The 18,513-nt window shown below is 44.3% G+C and overlaps 1 protein-coding gene across 1 annotated transcript; it reads right to left on the reverse strand.

Annotated features, from left to right (window-relative positions):
• Positions 1 to 8,783: 8,783 nt before the first annotated feature.
• SNU13 (small nuclear ribonucleoprotein 13) lies at positions 8,784 to 15,230 on the reverse strand. Its single transcript, XM_081311901.1, has 3 exons — positions 15,095 to 15,230; positions 11,286 to 11,406; positions 8,784 to 9,161 (listed from the first exon to the last, which is right to left on the reverse strand). The coding sequence occupies exons 1-3, from the start codon at positions 15,095 to 15,097 to the stop codon at positions 8,899 to 8,901; spliced, it is 387 nt and encodes a 128-aa protein (XP_081168027.1). The 5' UTR covers positions 15,098 to 15,230; the 3' UTR covers positions 8,784 to 8,898.
• Positions 15,231 to 18,513: the final 3,283 nt, after the last annotated feature.

The following is an 18,513-nucleotide window of genomic DNA, read 5'->3' on the forward strand; positions in this document are numbered from 1 at the left end:
GTTTTCAGCCCTGGGTGTCCTAGGTAGTGAGGACAAACCCTCCAATGCATTCCTGGTTGGCTTTTCTGGGTGCTCCTGAGTGACCTTACTCAAATGTAGCCTCCTTCAAAGAATTCAAGGGACAAAGAACAAACACCAGAGCCCTACTATGTGAATAATGTTAGAAAAACCGCCACTCAAGGTCTGTAATAAATAGTAGTTGTAGCCAAGTGTTGTGGTGCACATCTGCAATCCCAGTGGCTTGTGAGACTGAGGCAGGAGGATCTCAAATTCAAAGGCAGCCTCAGAATTTAGCGAAGCCCTAAGCAACTCAGCGAGACCCTGTATCTAAATGAAATATAAAAGGATTGGGGATGTGGCTCAGTGGTTACGTGCCCTGGTTCAATCTCTGGTACCAATAAGATAGGTAGGTAGGTAGATAGATAGATAATGAAAGAACGAACAAGGCTCGCTGTTGGAACAAATGCCCTTTTGTTGAGGAATAGCTCTGCATATTTATAGAGCCAGGGGTGGTTTGACAGTTGGCATGGGGTGCTTTCTGATTGGTGGGTAGGATCAGGTGAGCCAGCAGGGCTAGTCTGATTGGTGGGTAAGGATCATGTGAGCCAGCAGGGTTCACCATTGGATGGCAGGATCATGTGAGCCAGCAGGGCTCACCATTGGGCGGCTCTTCTTGGGGGATGGGGAAGTTAGTCTTTGGAGCCAAGACGGAGGACTCCCAACATTCCCCCCTCTTTGTTATTAAATGAGAGTGGGTGTCAATTCATTCTGGCTGCTTCCTGCTGAAATGGAGCGGTGTGGGAGAAAGAGAGGAGGGAAGTAAGGAGCCCCCACAGGAGGGTAGAGAAGACCAGTATCAAAGAAGGTTCCTTGCCACCACAGATCCAATGATGACGTCAGTCCATTTGGCATAGGTCTCAACTGGAGGTATCAGCAGTAACCAGGAGTTGGTAATTTCCTGAGGAGAAGCTGGTTAAAAGCTTGATTAGAAATTTTACCCACCTGAGTCTGAATGAACTTTATGATAGAGGGAAGGAACAGGCACAGGGAGTTTTCTTTTTTTCTTTTTTTTTTTTAAGAGAGAGTGAGGGAGAGAATTTTTTTAATATTTATTTTTTAGTTATCGGCGGACACAACATCTTTTTTTTGTATGTGGTGCTGAGGATCGAACCCAGGCCGCACACATGCCAGGTGAGTGTGCTACCGCTTGAGCCACATCCCCAGCCCCCACAGGGAGTTTTTATAGCCCAAATCTAATGGGATCTCTGGGTCTGCAAGCTGCCTTGTTGGCCCAAGGGGGTTTAAGTGTTCAACCCTGAGGGGTGGTGGTGGTGGTGGTTGAGTGTTCAGCCTTGAGCAGGGGCTTGGGCGTTTGGGCTTGAAGCACACAGGGGTTATAGAACCAGACAGAGGGTTTGAGAAGCCAGGTCATTCTGCAACTAACTTTGTTTGGCATGACCTGCAGGCTCTGCAGACCAGCCTATCCTGCACCTAACACCCTCAATTCTACTCTTCATTCCTAGTCCAATCTAGCTCCCTCCCCTCTCTATTAAGGCTGCTCTTCAAACTTTCCCCTACCTGGGTGTACCAGATTGGTTCTCTCTTTGCCTTTCTCGAAGGCGGGCAAGGGAGGACAGTGGCCCATTGTTACCATATTTCCCTTTGAGAGCAGTCAGATCTCTCCAGGTTTTATAGATAGATAGATAGATTAGTAAGATAGATGGGTAGATCGTAGTTGCAACCTGTTTCTCTGATGATGCCTTCTCTGCCTATTGAGCTCCTCAGGAAGGAGGAAAGTCCACATTCAGATGTAATTGGACTTTTGAAAGCTCACAAGTCAGTAAATCTGTATCTTGACTCCATTGCATATATACAATTGACCTTGGGCAATTGATCTAGCACGTCTGAGCCTTTGTTTCTTCCGTTTCTTCGTTTGTATATCCCATTGAAAATCAGAAAATGTAAATACACAGGGTGCTCACCAATTACTTCTAGCTTCCACTGCCACAGACATGCTTTGATCCACCAGGTGGCGCTGTGAAGACTCCAGGAGCTGCCAGTAGACCGGGCACACTCCAAAGGTGCAGCCACACCAAGCCACCAGAAGTGATGGCAGCAGCTGGAAAGAAGACTCAGACTCTGTTGGGAGGAAACTCTATCAATCACGCCCACATCTCATATATGTGTGTTTACTCTAGGCCAAATGCAGAGGGAATGTTCAGAATGGCACTCACCGAGATGTTAACTATAGTAAAGGGACAATTTCACTTTTCAGTGTGTAACCTTCTGTGATATCTTTTTGTCACAGTAAAAGCTAGAAGAGGGCTGGGGTTGTTGCTCGGTGGTAGAATACTTGCCTAGCACGTGTGAAGCACTGGGTTCGATCCTCAGCACCACATAAAATAAAGGTATTGTGTCCAATTACAGCTATTTTTTTTAATAAAATATAAAAGCTAGAAGAAAAGCAAGGCAGGACTATGAGCTCTGGAAGAGATTAGTCATCCACTGCCTCTCCTGTCATCCCGAAATCCTCAAATCCATATGGAGGGAAATGTGCACACCTATACTATACTCGGCATGTTTGAGCCTAAACTGCCACCAGAATGCACTAATCCTCCTTGTAACCTTGACTGCATCATATGAAAACAGATCCTAAAGGTATTTATTTCCGGGCACTCTGAGGCACCCTGGAACATCTCATAACCATTGAGGGGTGCTGCCAGCACTTCAGTGTTCATTGTCCTGCCAAATCCCACTCCCTACTACCCCATCCCCCAACTACTAGGGATTGAACCCAGGGACACCTTACCACTGAGTTACACACCCAACTCATCTTATTTGAGATAGGATCTTGCTAAGTTCTGGAGGCTGGCTTCAAACTTGCCATCCTCTTGCCTCAGCCTCCTGAGTAGTTTGGATTATAGGCCAGTGCCACCATGCCTGGCTTCCCTGCCATTTTGTCAAGACATCTTCATCCTTTCATCCCCCTCCCCCACTTTATCTATTGCTTTGTAACAAATTACCTCAAAACTTTCAGCTTAAAGCAGCCATAAACATTCTCTTTCACCATTTCTTTTTTTTTAAGAGAGAGAGAGAGAGGAGAGAGAGAGAGAATTTTTAATATTTATTTTTTAGTTCTCGGTGGACACAACATCTTTGTTGGTATGTGGTGCTGAGGATTGAACCCGGGCAGCACACATGCCAGGCAAGCGCGCTACCGCTTGAGCCACATCCCCAGCCCGTCTCTTTCACCATTTCTGTGGATGAGGAATGTGGGAGATGATTGGGTAGTCTTTTATTTATTTATTTATTTATTTATTTATTTATTTATTTATTTTTTAGTTTTCGGCGGACACAACATCTTTGTTTGTATGTGGTGCTGAGGATCGAACCCGGGCCGCACGCATGCAAGGCGAGCGCGCTACCACTTGAGCCACATCCCCAGCCCCTGATTGGGTAGTCTTGACTTAAAGTGAGTCATGAGGTGCATTCAAGATATTGACTAAGGCTGCAGTCATCTGAAAGCCTGATAGAGGCTGGAAGATCCACTTGTAGGGAGGCTGTATTAATCATGTTTATTTTCTGTATTTTTTATGTTTTAAGGTCTTGGTTGGGCAAGCTTACAGGCCTAGAGAGAGTGCCCCTCCTAGATTCCTAAAGATAGTTAAAAAGTTACTTGAGAGAATGCCTTTCTTGCAAGCCAGCCCCCTCCTTTATCTAGCTTTCACAATCTAGCCATTATATCTCCTGTCCTAAGTCATCCCAGTAAGACAGGGAACAACATGGGGACAGGATGTAGATGCTTTTCTGGGCCTTGGCTCATGGCCTAACAGTCGACCTTGGAAAGTTTGATGTGTGCCACTCTCAGTTGAGGTCAGCTTTGCAGCATTTGTGGTCAGGGTACCCTGTATGTATTCTTTTACATTTTTATTTGTAGTACTGGGAATTGAACCCAGGAACATTCCACCACAGAGCCTATCCCCAGCCCTTGCCAATTAATATTCCCACCCCTGCAAGTAACCACTAAACCCATTTTGTTCAGGGTTTTGTTCAAGTAATCACTAAAACCATTTTCTAAATAGAAGCCCCAGTAAAAGCTTTCCTTGTGGGGCTGGGGATGTGATTCAAGCGTTAACGTGCTCGCCTAGCATGCCTGCGGCCCGGGTTCGATCCTCAGCACCACATACAAACAAAGATGTTGTGTACGCCAAAAACTAAAACAAAAATAAATCAATATTAAAATTCCCTCTCTCCTCTTTCTCCCTCTTTAAAAAAAAAAAAAAAACTTTCCCTGTATGTTTGCTAATCTGACTCAATTTCATTTCCATTGTCACAATACTTTTATTTATTTTTAAGTGGTGCTGAGGATCGAACCCAGGGCCTTTCATATGCTAGGCGAGCACTCTACCACTGAGCCACAGCCCCTTCATTTCCATTGTCACTGGGTCAAAAGATCCCTGTTTGCAGCATCACCAAGACCCAGGAAGGAACCAGGTAACTGGAGACCACATCTATTGCCCAAAGCCCACATGAATTATTCAGACTAGACAGTCCTAAGCCATTTACTCTGCCTTCCCCAAGGAAATACCAATTCAGGCTGTAGCCTAGGCCACATTCTTGCTTCTCCTGACCAAACTGAGGCTTCCTCTGAGGCTCTGTGGTATATCATGCTCTCTTGGTTAATGTAAATAAATTCTTTTTTTTGTGGTACTGGGAATTGAAATAAATTCTTCTTTCAATGGCATTGACTTCTCAGTGTTATCATTCAGTCACCTCTGTTCATTAAAATCCCATGGGTACCTGGGCACCATGGTGCATGCTTCTAATCCCAGTGACTAGGGAGGCTGAGACAGGAGGATCACAAGTTTGAAGCCAGCCTCAGCAACCTAGTGAAGCCCTAAGCAACTTGGCAAGATCCTGTCTTAAAATAAAAAGGATTGGAGATGTGACTCAGTGGTTAAAGATCCCTGGTTCAATTCCCCAGTACCCAATAAATAAATAATCCCACAGGTACAAATGAGACAGAGGTTGATTCCCATGGCTGGCAAAGTTGGCACTCGATGTTGACTACAGCATTTCAGACCTCTCCACAGCTGCTTTAAAGTCTTCACAACAAAGCTCATTCCTCTCAGAGCTGGTGATCTGAAGAGAAGACAGAAGCTACAGTGTTTTCTATTATTTTTTCACAGGAGTGTAGCCCCTGGAACTCCAGAGATTGAGGCAGAATTGCCTGAGACCCATACCTTTTTTTTTTTTTTTCTTTTTCTTTTCCATTTTGAGACACGGTCTAAGTTGCCCAGGCTGGTCTTGAACTTGCAGTGGTCCTCCTTTAGCCACTTGAATAGCTGGAACTATAGGTATATAGCTCTACACTTAGTTTCAGTGTCTCTTGTGAAGCCTAGAAGTCACATGTCACTTCTGTCATACTCTGTTATTCAGACCAGCTCTGAGTTAGTGTAGGAAACTATACAGGAGCATAAATCCCACCCACCACCACCACTACCACCACCACCACCACGGGGAGCCATCGGAAGCTGGCTGCCCCAGTGCCTAGAAGAGAGTATTTATTTGCTACTCAAAATGTTTTTCCTTCATTCACAAGAGAGTATGCAATTGACTCCCCTTCTCCCCACTACCCACCTTCCACCCAGAAGTTTTTCAAAATGTAACCCAGTTGGCACTGCGAAGAGGGTCAAGGTATACAAAGTCCTCAGAGCAAACTTCTCTCTCTCCCTCTCCCATCCATGTTTAAGACCAAAGATAATGACAATGCATTCTTCAGTACTTAATGCTATAAATGAAAAATCTCTTTAGGTCACTATTGTAAATGGAAAAATATCGCTTAATTGCAGGTCCTCAGGAAGCTTTTCAATTATAAGTTTCTAGCCAGCAATGTTTTGAGTCAGAGGATCCTTAGAGATTTGATGGGAGCCAAGGATTCTCTCTCCAAAAGAAAATGCTTATTCAGGGCTGGGGATGTGGCTCAAGCGGTAGCCTTGCCTGGCATGTGTGGGACACTGGGCTCGATCCTCAGCACCACATAAAAATAAAAAAATAAAGATGTTGTGTCCACCGAAAATTAAAAAATAAATGTTAAAAAAGAGAAAATGTTTATACACAAAAATTTGCAACCACCTTCATAGATGGTTGGTTAGGAATGGATAGATTTCCTCCCTGCCGACACATCCAGGCTTTAGTGCCTCTGTGCTGCAGGTGCTAGGACCTTGCACGTTCATATCTAATGAGGCAATGATCAGAAAATGTCACTGGATTGATTTTTTTTTTTTTTTTGGTAGTTGGAGATGAACAGCATGCCTTTATTTATTTTTATGTGGTGCTAAGGACGGAACCCAGTGCCTCACATGTGCTAGGCAAGCACTCTGCCACTGAGCTACAGCCCCAGTCCAAGTTCAAGTTTTAAAGTTTAAAAGTTCAGGTTTTAAAAATGTTAGAGCTGGGAGAAAAGGAAACAAAGTTAGAATGAGAGAGCCAGTGTAGTAAAGGGATATCAAGTGCAAAAGAGTGGGGGCTGGGGATGTGGCTCAAGCGGTAGCACGCTCACCTGGCATGCATGCAGCCCTGGTTCTTTCCTCAGCATCACATACAAAGATGTTGTGCCTGCCGAAAACTAAAAAATAAATATTAAAAAAACTCTCCCTCTCTCTTTAAAAAAAAAGTGCAAAAGAGTGGCAAACAGATTCAGAATATTCAGTAAACAAAATTTAGAACACTGAGCAAAGTTGGAACTTGTAGGAGAGGCAGACACAGTGGAGGCCTGCAGAAGCAGGGGAGAAACCCTGGGAGGATTTTTCTGGAGGCAATCAGATTGGTACCCTGCCCTGTAAAGTCATGCAGTGTAGCAGAGGGGACTGAACCAAAACTGTCAAATAGACTGAACAAAAAGGTTGAGGATCTCAGGAGCCCTTGCCTGCCCCTTCCTTGGCGTTCTTACGAATAGGCCCTACTTTTCATTTAGATGGAGTTTGGTTTTTCTTTTCTGGTGCTGGGTATTGAACCCAGGGCTTAAGCACATGCTTAAGCAAGTGCTCTACCATGGAGCTATATCTCAGCCCCTAAGTGCATTTCTTGAGCTCCTCTCTCCAAATTCTTTGGATTATGCTAAACATACATAACAAAAGCAAATACAAAAGTAAACACTACCTGAAACTTCATCCACAAATGAATGTAAAACTTCATCAGGAGTGGTGATGACGCAAATTAGTAGAAAAATGATTAGTCCAGTAGGCACAGAATAGGTCCCCTTACCTCAATGGGCTTCCTGCTAAAGTGGGAACATTGGCCCAACACAGCCAAGAGAAAACTATCATGGGTCCATTAATTTGACCACTGTGGTATCCAGTTGTTCGAATATGGGAAGAAAGTTTCTTTATTATTTGTATTTACACTCAGATAAAAAGTACTAGATAGGTGAGGTGGCAGTAGCTTCAGTCACCAATACCAATGCTGCATGTGCCTAACTCTGCAATAATGATTCCTGACAATAATGTCTGAAAATGTTTTTTGGTCGGGAGCAGCGGTGGGTTGCTACTGCCCCCTAAATAGGTAGGGGCTGGGGATGCTGCTAAATGTCATAGAACACTGAGTATCCCTTGCAAATTAACCAGGCTAAATGTCATAAGGATGAGTGTTTTCTACAGTGATAGCAACTCAGATGACTTGAGTCTCTATGAGAAGACATTTTGAACTGCTAAACCAGAAACTATCTTGCAGGAAGTGATGGCTTTTAGCCTTTTGGTCAAAAAGTCAAAGCTGTAACTTGCTGGGGTAAAGCATGTTTAGCATGCCCAAAGCTCAGGGTTTAATCCTAGCACTGAGGAAGGTGGTGGGGGGGCAAGGGGAAGCAGCAGTTATAACCACTCTAGTAATGCTAAGCATTTCTTCATTCAAATACTAGCTGGATAATACCTACTAATAATCAGGCACTGTCACACTTTCTTTAAAATGGAATATGAATATATATATATATATATATATATATATATATATATATTTTTATTAGTATGCTCAAGAATGAACACTCTCCTGGGACAAAGAATATCTGACCATGTTGTGGCAGGAAATGGGTGAGGGCTCCAGAGCTGGTGCTAAGTGGCCACTGAAGAAATTCCATTCAAAGAGGATGCTTCCTGGATCCCATCATCTCTCTGTAGCTTCCAGCCAGGTCTCCATGATTTCCCCAGAATCCCTCATTCCAGCACCAGATGATACTTTTTCCCTTGCCACTCCTGACTCTTCCGAGATCCAGGTCGATTGTCCCCCATGCCCGTTCACCCATGTTGTCTTTGGAGTCCTGCAGCTATGCTGCTGCTCTGTCACCCTCAGGGTGTAGCTGGGGCAAGAATTTAACATCACATTACCAAAAGCACACGGGACATAAGCCCAACAACTTCAAAGAACACCTGCTTCCTCCCCAAATGACACATAATCTTGAGGGGAGAGTAGGTGAGAGAAGGACATCATGATAACATGTACAGAGAGTCTGTATGCCAGGCACAAGGAGACTCTAAGTCAGAGTGATCAGTGTCCATTCCCATCCCATCCTTTACACGTGGGAGTGAGTGGATGAAAGCTTCAAGAGATGCCTCTCCTGGCTCAGGCAGGTTGCTACTGGCTCTTCCTGCCTTAGGTGCCACGATTCTGCTATCTGTTTTGGGTACTGGCTCATTTTTTAAAAGGGAGATTAAAAGAATGGCTGAGGGTAGAAGGGGAGATGGCGAAAAAAACCCTGTGAAACAAAACAATACAAAAATCCAGAAAAGAGATTTAGTACAATACTTTATAATAGAAAGCCGCTGACTACATGCTAAGACAGACAATATGATACACAACCTGGGGGTGGGGTTGGTGGGGAGAGCAGGGCAGAGGCCGGCCACAGGTTTAGACTAAGAGCCTTTCAATAGACTGCTGAATGGACTGGATCTGCTGTTTCAGTTGAGAGCCTTCTTTGATGGTGACAGAACAGGCAATGACAGGCCTGGAAACTCCACAGGCCCGCCCTAGGGCCTGCTTGGAACGCACAAACACATAGGGCACATTCTTGTCTTCACATAGCAGTGGGAGGTGCAGGATGATCTCCAGAGGTTCAGCATCTGCAGCCATCACAATGAACTCAGAGATGCCTCTGTTGAGAGTTTTGGTGGCTGTGGAGACAAACAGGCCAAAAGGTGATAGGGGGCTTGAGCAATGCAGACCCAATAATTTCCCACAAAACCTCACCAATACAAAGCAGAGCAGTCAAATACTTCTACTGTGTGTGTGTGCGTGTGTGTGTGTGTTTGCACTGGGAAATGAACCCAGGGGCGCTTAACCACTGAGCCACAGCCTAGTTTTCTTTTCTTTTTCTTTTTTTAAAGAGAGAGTGAGAGAGGAGAGAGAGAATTTTTAATATTTTTATTTTTTAGTTCTCAGTGGACACAACATCTTTGTTGGTATGTGGCACTGAGGATCGAACCCGGGCTGCACGCATGCCAGGCGAGCGCGCTACCGCTCGAGCCACATCCCCAGCCCTTATTTTATTTTCTTAACTTAGGGCCTCACTAAGTTACTGAGGTTGGTTTTGAACTTGCAATCCTTCTGCCTCAGCCTCCTGAGTTTCTGGGATTATGAGAATTCACCACCATGGCTAGAGTGTAAAGCTTCTATCTGCCACCTAGGTTTCAGTTCTGTACTCAAATTTTACCTCAGGAAAACCTCCCCTAAATATTCCATCTGAAGAGACATTTTCCCCAACTCTACTTTATCTTCAGCTCCAAGGCAGGGACTTAGTTTTGATCACCATTGCACTGTTAGCATATAGACATGTGCCTGACACACTGCAGGCAATTAGATATAGGAAGAATGAATAGTTGAAACAAGGCAGAAGACGAGGAAATTGTTGCCCCTCCCTTTCTGAACCCTAGTAAACACATTCTGAACCCAGCATCTCATTCAAGGACCCTCCCACCCAGCGTCCTGGCGCCTCTGGGTCTAGCACCATGCAAGGTATGGCAGGGCAGGAGAAGTCAAGATGGTCCTCTCTGAATCCTCATTTACACATGGAGCAAGAACTCATGCCCCAATACCAGGCCAAAAGCAGGGCTGAAAAGAGCACCATGTCTAACAGAGACACATGAATGGCTTGCTTTGTCTTTGTTCAGCAACACAGGTGAGTGAGCTCATAGTCATTCTGAATCTCAAACACAGGCCCAAATGCCTGTTGTCTCAGAATCTTGGAGACAAAAGGACTCTCCCCAAGTAAACCACTTGCCATCAGACACTGAAAAGCATTAATATTCCTTTCCTTTTGATGGCTCTGGAGAGAGTACAAAGTTAATACAAATGGTTCTGCACAAGTAGACAAACAAATAAGATGCTTTATATATTAAGGGAGAAGGAAGGAGCGAGGTGTGGTGGTACACACCTGTCATCCCAGCTACTTGGGAGGCCAAGGCAGAACGATTGTAGGTGGAGGCCAGCCTGGGCTACTTAGCAAGTTTCAAAATGAAAAATAAAAGAGATAGAGGGGCTGGGGTTGTGGTTCAGTGGTATAGCACTTGCCTAGCATGTGTGAGGCACTGGGTTCAATTCTCAGCACTGCATATAAATAAATAAAGATCCACCAACAATAAAAATATTGAGAGAGTTGGGCTGGGGATGTGGCTCAAGTGGTAGCGCGCTCGCCTGGCATGCGTGCGGCCCGGGTTCGATCCTCAGCACCACATACAAACAAAGACGTTGTGTCTGCTGAAAACTAAAAAATAAATATTAAAAAAAAAAATTCTCTTTCTCTATAAAAAAAATATTGAGAGAGAGAATATGAATATGTAGCACAGTGGTAGAAAGCTTGCTCAGCATGTATGAAGTCCTGGGCTCAATTCCCAGTATCATTAAAAAAAAAAAAAAAAAAAAAAAAAAAAAAAAAAAAAGATGAGAGAGAGAGAATGTGGCAAATTAACAAGGATGAGTCTAAAAATATTCTAAGCATATTAGCCTTTTTCATCTAGTCAAAATGCTGCTGCTCTCAAACCTTCCTATACCCAATCAAGAATATCCAGGGCATGGCAGTTCATGCCTATAGTCCCAGCTACTTGGGAGGCTAAGGAGAATGCTCAGTGCTAAGGCCCAGGAGTTTGGGGCCAGTGATGGCAACATAGCAAGACAACCTCAGAAGGGGGAAAAAAGAAAAGAAAAATTCTGGTCCTCCTTACAAATCAGAAATCTAGACCAGAGACCCCAGTAGACAGGTGCCGTCATCATTCCCCCAGCAGCACCCTGCAGTACCTTACCCTCATTGGCTCCTTTCCGAAGTTGCTTGTAGTTACATGACTGCTGAACGAGGTCCAACAGTTTCTTGGTGAGGTGGGCATCTGCAAGGGGATAAGCCTTCGGATTTACATCAGCCTCAGTCTGCAGGGGGAAATACCAGTCAGAAAATACTAATCAATTGAGTGACACAGGTGGTCAGTGTGCGTCCTATTCCCCCACCCACATTTTTTTTTTTTTTTTTAAAGAGAGAGTGAGAGAGAGAGAATTTTTAATATTTACTTTTTAGTTCTCGGCGGACACAACATCTCTGTTTGTATGTGGTGCTGAGGATCGAACCCGGGCCGCACGCATGCCAGGCGAGCACGCTACCGCTTGAGCCACATCCCCAGCCCCCACACTTTTTTTTAATATATTTTTTTTAGTTGGACACAATACCTTTATTTATATGTGGTGCTGAGGATCGAACCCAGGGCCTCGCACATGGTAGGTGAACACTCTACTGCTGAGCCACAACCCCAGCCTACACACACACTTAATATATTAACACTAGCCTGCCCACTCTCAGCTTAGAAAAACTAAAATATACTATTAAGGCTAAAAGGGAAGGTAAGCAATTATATAGCCCAATAATGTATACTAAAACTTATATACTTTTATTTGCTTTTCTTTAGCCTAATGCCTGGTAATATTAGAGCAAATGGGTTATAAAAGGTCTCCTATGGTTCACCAGCCACTTGAGTTTCATGGGATAATCTTTAAATTCTACTTCAATTCATTTTCTCTTTGGGATTATCAATTTGATATACAATTGACTGTATTGTTTGCTTTTTTTGGTACCAGGGATTGAACTCAGAGGCACTCCTACTGCATCACACCCCCAGCCCTGCTTTGTATTTTCTTTAGAAACAGGATCTGAGTTGTTTAGTGCCTTGCTTTTGCTGAGGCTGGCTTTGAACTCAAGATCCTTCTGCCTCAGGCTCCCAAGCAGCTGGGAGTACAGGTGTGTGCCACTGTGCCCACTAGATTCCGCCCCCCCCCCCACCCCAGTGCTGGGAGTTGAACCTAGGGCTTCAGCCATGCTGGACAAGCACTCCACCACTGAGCCACATCACCAGCCTAGTTACTGTTTTTTTTTTTTTTTTGTATTTACCATACTATACATTTTAGTGTTGAGTGTACACCTACTTATAAGAAAATGTTTACCATAAAACAGGATGCCCTGTTATGCAAGCAGCATCCTTTGTAAATCTCTAGTTTACTGAATCTCCTCTTGCATCAAGAGGCCACAAAAGTGACTGATCTATTAACATCTAGATCTGTGTACACATCATGATGTTCACATAACCACAAAATCGGCTAACACAATTTTCAGAACATACACTGAAGCCAGAATTAGGCAGTGAGTATAGTAAATCTAGTCAGGTCAGATCAAGGAGGCCAATTTTGAGTCCTACAAGTTGGAGACTGTACCCTGAGGGATTAAAATGTTAATTCCTTCAGAGCCCTTCCTCTACCCTTATCAAGAATCTCCACCAGCTCCAACCTGTTGCCAAGGTAACCTGTCCCAGGAATTGTGTCTCTATACAGGGAACTATAAGGTTGATAATGTGTCCTGGGCTGCTCCATACTGCCCTTTCCCCTTCAGCCCACCTGTTTCCCACCTTTTGGCCATCCCACCAAGCATTCCTGGGCCTAGTCACATATGCAGGCAGGAGAAAGATACGGGGAAGAGGGCAGGAAAACAGAGGAAGCCTAGGACACATAAAAAGGGCAGAACACCTAGATTCTGGGAATACCAGGATACCAGCTATGGCTCCCTTCTCCCTCCGGGGAGAAGTCTATGTTACTCCTTTTAAAATAAAACTTGCTTTATATGCTTGCCTCAGCATGCTTCTTTAATGTTCAAACTTCAACATTTGAGGGAGCAGACACCTGGGCAATGTCATTTCCTTTAACGATGCATGACTGCACTAACTCCATACCAACCATTAGGGCAAGTGCTTAAGCAGCAGTACCACATTTGATTTCAAGATCTTCGCTGTGAGGATGGCCTTAGGCCTGAGCCTAAGCAACTCCATTTTAAAAACTCCCAGTTTGAAACCTGCCAAGTCTCACCAGGCAAGCCCTCCAGTATGGTCCTCAGGCACAAACAAGTCACTTCCCTCTGCCTTGATAAACTCAGAGTGAAGCCTCTGGCAGGCTGTCCTCACATATAAGAGGAAAAGGTGAAAAGATCAGAGTGGGACCACCAGACCAGATGTTTTTAACCCCAGGGTAAATGATGTCACTGAGAAATCCGGAGGTAGCTGATAAGGATTGAAAGGGGGATCAAAAGGCCCAAAATTTGGTATAAATAATAGAGCAAATGAATAGGGATTCAGCCAGCTGACACTGATGCCCACAAGCCTGAACCTCTGCATCGTTCTCACTGCTCTCAAACTCTACAGCCACATCTTGACCCTGATGGAGTGGCATCTTCTCCCTGGCCCCTCTCCTCAACTGGCTGTCAGCTTCACCCCAGGAGAAGCCTGCCTTCGTTCCTAATCTGATCATCAAGGTCTGAGTGACTGTGTATCTGCTTTACTTAAAGCCGAAGGCTTGAGACTTTTGACCTGACACTTGAACTTAGCATGCAGAGGCAATGTCTGTCATTAGCCTGTCATGACTGTGTTTGCAATGCTTAGAATTAATTAATCTTGTTTGCTGTGAATTAATTAGAGTTGTTTGCTGCGAATTGATTATGTCTATTGCAGTGCCTAGCATTAAGAATTGTTGTTTTTCTTGATTAAGAACCTATAGAATGAAATTGTATTGAGTGACTTAAGCATTGGAAAGGGCAGAAGCACGTGGACATTCTATATTGCTCCCCCTGGACTGCATAAGTTGCATCTTTTGCCCATCGCTACATTCATGCACTGTTATGCTCATTTTATGGCCAAGAGAAAATACAACAAAGTTCAACCTGAAACCAGGAGCTTCCAAAACTTTTCACTGAACGTTGTTAAGAGGGGTACTGGTTTAGAAGCTTCAAGTTCTAGACTCTGCCATATACTGGCTTTACATAGCGCAGGGTGGGAGCAAAAATCAAAAGGTAACTCCAAAGGGGTCCAAACTTGGTAGGATTAAAACCTCACTATAAAATATAAGTTCTTTGCAAAAGTCTTCCCTTCTTACCAAGAGCAAACCCAAAGTAACTCCATCATGACACAAGAATTGGAACTCTCACTAGATGACTACAAGTTGGAGACAAATGTTAACTGCCACATGTGGTGCTACTAAGCACCACCTTGGATTTCTGAGGTCACGGTCTCGCAAGAAGAGCTATTCCTGTGCTCCAGACCACTCCACATTCCCCAAGGCCAGCAAACGCTCCCTGGCACGTGCTGAATCGCCACTAGGTGCAGACCCACGGAGAGCTCCCCCTCCTGAATACCAGCAACAGGAACAGGGTGGGACAGGAGAGGCTGATCCGAATTACCCTCGCAAAGGTAAATAAACAAAAAGAAAAGGAAAGAATCATCAATTTTCCACCATATCGCCCACGTGGGCTGATCTCTCCCCCAGGCAGGGCCAGGCCCTCTCCTCTGCTCACCGCAGGCCTTCGGCCACGCACAAAGACTAATGCAATGGCCGGGCTCCTGCGGTTTCCCGAGTTGGGACCTGGGGCCGACTGTTGGGACCCCCGCGGCGGTCAGCGCTCCAACTCCGGGCCGGGCAGCCGGCGACTGGCGGCGGAGGCCGCGCTCGTCCTAAGCCTCCACAGGACCGCGAGTGACCCGAAGCCCGCGCACCCCGCTTCCGGGTCCCGCGGCCCGGCTCACGCACTCACCATGGCTGCGGTCCCGTTGGCTCGCCGCTCTCCAACAGCAGCCGAAGTCGGCGGAGTCGGAAAGCCGCACGGACGGAGGAGCGGAAATGGCCGCGCGTGCGGCAGGAAGCGGAAGTGATGTCACCACGACCGGTGGACCTCGCCGCTAAAAGGCGCCTTGGTGAAAACCAAGTGGGTCTCGGGAGGGGTTATGTTTTGCTGTCTTTATTAGCGGTCTACTATAAATGTTGATAGAAACTCAATCAGATATTCAGAAAGTAGCGCGCGAGACGAAGGGTTTCAGTGATGTCATCATCCTATCGCCAGTTCATTTTACCTTTTTGGTGCTGGGCATTGAACCCAGGTGCGCTTCATTTATTTAAAAAAAAATTTAAAAACTATATATTTTTAATTGTGGATGGATACAATACCTTCATTTTATTTACTGGTTTTTATGTGGTGCTGAGGATCGAATCCAGTGCCTCACGCATTCTAGGCAAGCGCTCCACCACCGAGTTACAACCACAGCATCTATTTTATTTTATTTTTTTATTTTATTTTGAGACAAGGTCTCACTAAGTGGCTTAGGGACTCGTTGAGTTGCCCAGGATGGCCTCGAACTTGCCTCCTGCTTCAGCCTTCTGGGTCGCTGGGATTACAGGCGAGGTCAAAGCATGTCTGTGGCAGTGGAAGCTGCCACCATGCCCACCTTGCCAGTACATTTTTTTAAAAATATTTTTTTTTAGTTGAAAGATGGACACACCTTTATTTTATTTGCTTATTTTTATGTGGTGCCAGGGAACGAATCCAGTGCCCACAACCCCAGCCCCACCAGTACTTTTTTTTTTTATTGCATTCCTATTTTTTTAATTTAATTTTTTTAGTTATAGATGGACACAATGTCTTTATTTTGTTTTTATTTATTTTTATGTGATGCTGCTGATGGAACCCAGGGCCCCAAATTTGCAAGGCAAGCGCTTTACCACTGAGCCACAACCCCAGCTCCATTCCTATTCTTTTAAAAGCATCCTTCCCACTACTCCACACTGGCGAGGGAAGATAATTATAGGTAATCCTAAATGTTATCTTCATCGTCAGATATCCCTTGTGAACGTTTATGGTGAGGAATGGAGTTAGAATCAGGAAGAAAAGCAAGTTTGGGGTTGGTGGGTAAGGGTTGCATTACTGTCAGGTTCTTTGTAGTTATTTGCTGACCTCACTTGGACTTTCCTTCTGGTTAGCATCTTGCTCTGTGCTCCCTGGTGATCCAGATCTCTATTAATACAGGCAGGTCCTCCTTGATGTTTATGGTCCATACTCATCTCTCTCCAACCTGCCTCCACAGGTCTTGGGATCATTAGTCAAAACTAGACTAATTGGGACTAATTCCAGTTAATTCCTTTGGAAATGTAGGAGTTGAGAACTGGCAAGACCCTTAGAAATCATGCAACACAACATTATCTTTACAGATAGGAAAACTGAGGTTCAGGAAAGGAAGCTTGCGTATGGTCACAGAGTGAGTCAGTGGCAGAACCAAAACTGGACCCTGGGATTTTTTACACTCTCCTGGTTTATTTCCACCACATCTTGTTGCTCTACCTGAGATATTTTGAGGAACAGGACTATGGGAAGAGCTTGAGCTGTGTCCAAGTTTAAAGTTTGATTACATCAGAGATCCCTCATCAAACTTTACCTCTTGAAAATCTGATGTGACTTGTCAAAGAAAAAAAAATCTCAAAATTAAGTAATGTCCACCGAGGGCTCCAGTAAAGAGTAGAACCTGTGATGCAGACTCTGCTCCTTGCTTTTGTTGGATCCTGGGTTTTTTGTTTTTTGGGGAGTTTTTTGGCTCCATATTATTTGGACCTATCAGCTATTATTGTTGAGAAATGAAACATTATCCAATTTTCAGTCATAAATATGTTCTTATTGTTTGCTTCCTAGATGTCCTTTAAAACAATTTATGATTACTATTTGATCTACCTGACATCTTGAACTGTCGTGTTCCAGATCTTCCTAGTAGTGACTGATAGGGATATTTTTATGATCATGGGTAATGAGAAAGTACATGTTACTTAATTGTCTAATTAATTTTGCTTCACAACTAGATAATTTCTCAACCTCCATGTTTTCTCAGAACATCTCATCCTTTTAATCTTGCTGTTGTTTCCCTAGCTAGTAAATTAATAAATGCTGATATGATCTCAGGATTAATTTATTTTAGAAATTTACATCACCAATGTGCTTAAAACACTAGATGTGCCAGGTGCAATGGTGCACACTTGTATTCTCAGTGACTCGGAAGGCTGAGGCAGGAGGATCACAAGTTTAAGACCAAACTCACCAATTTAACAAAACCTTGTTTCAAAATAAAAAATAAAAATGGCTGGGGAAAGCCAGGCACAGTGGCACATGCCTGTAATCCCAGCAACTTCAGAGGTGAATGCAGAAGGATCTCAAGTTTGAGGCCAGCCTTGGCAATTTAACAAGACCCTCAGCAGCTTAGCAAGACCCTGTCTCAAAATTTAAAAAGGGCTGGGGATATAGCTCAGTGGTAGAGTGCCTCTGAGTTGAATCCTTGGTACAAACAAAACAAAACAAAAAACAGAAACAAAAATACTCCAAATGTTTGACGTACCTTTCTAGGCCCCTTTCCACAAGTATTTTCCCAGGCCTTCATGTTACATCTCCACCCACTGTCTTTTGCTGTTCTGAGTACAGCAAATTTTTTTTTCCAACCCCATCAGTCACCCTCTGCTGGGACTGTGCCATGATCTGAAAATGATTTGTCCCCCTCCCCATCAACTCATACAGAAGTTTAATCCCAGATGTCACATGTTAATAGTATTAAGAGTATGGAACTTTATCCACTTTGGTGTTTAGAGGTGGAGCCTTTGGGAAGTGATTAGGATTAGATAAGGCCATTAGGGTGGAGCCCCCATATTAAATCCTGATGGATTTTTAAGGCGGGGGAGGGAAGGAGGGGAAGGTAGAGAGGGGAAAGGGAGGAGGGAAGGAGGGAAACAGACTACATATACATATGTGTGCTCCCTGCCTCATGCCATGTGATGCTCTGTGCCACCTTGGGACTCTGCCAGAAAGAAGGCCATCACTAGATAAGGCCTCTTGACTTTGCACTCCAGAACCATGAGCCAAAATAAATCTTTTTTATTTGTAAAGTAGCCTGCCTCAGGTATTTCATTATAGTAATATAAAACATATTAATATAGCTGGGTTTGCAGCATTCCTGTAATCTGAGCATTTTGGGAGGCTGAGGTAGGATTGCAAGTTTAAGGACAATCTAGCAAGACCTTGTCTCAAAATAAAAAATAAATGGTCTGGAGATTGGTGATGTAGCTCAGGAGTTCAATCTCCAGTACTACTACTTACTACTACTAACTAACAAACAAAAAATCCAACAGACAAAAATAGAGTGATTT

The sequence above is a fragment of the Spermophilus citellus genome, assembly GCF_964194105.1.
Source record: "Spermophilus citellus genome assembly, chromosome: 10".
Classification (NCBI taxonomy): domain Eukaryota; kingdom Metazoa; phylum Chordata; class Mammalia; order Rodentia; family Sciuridae; genus Spermophilus; species Spermophilus citellus.

Bases quoted from the DNA above. Each gene is read 5' to 3' on its own strand.
- SNU13 (XM_081311901.1), bottom strand. The intron at 9,162-11,285 runs GTAAGGTACTGC...TTGTCTCCACAG, and splicing joins TCGGAAAGGAGCCAATGAGG to CCACCAAAACTCTCAACAGA.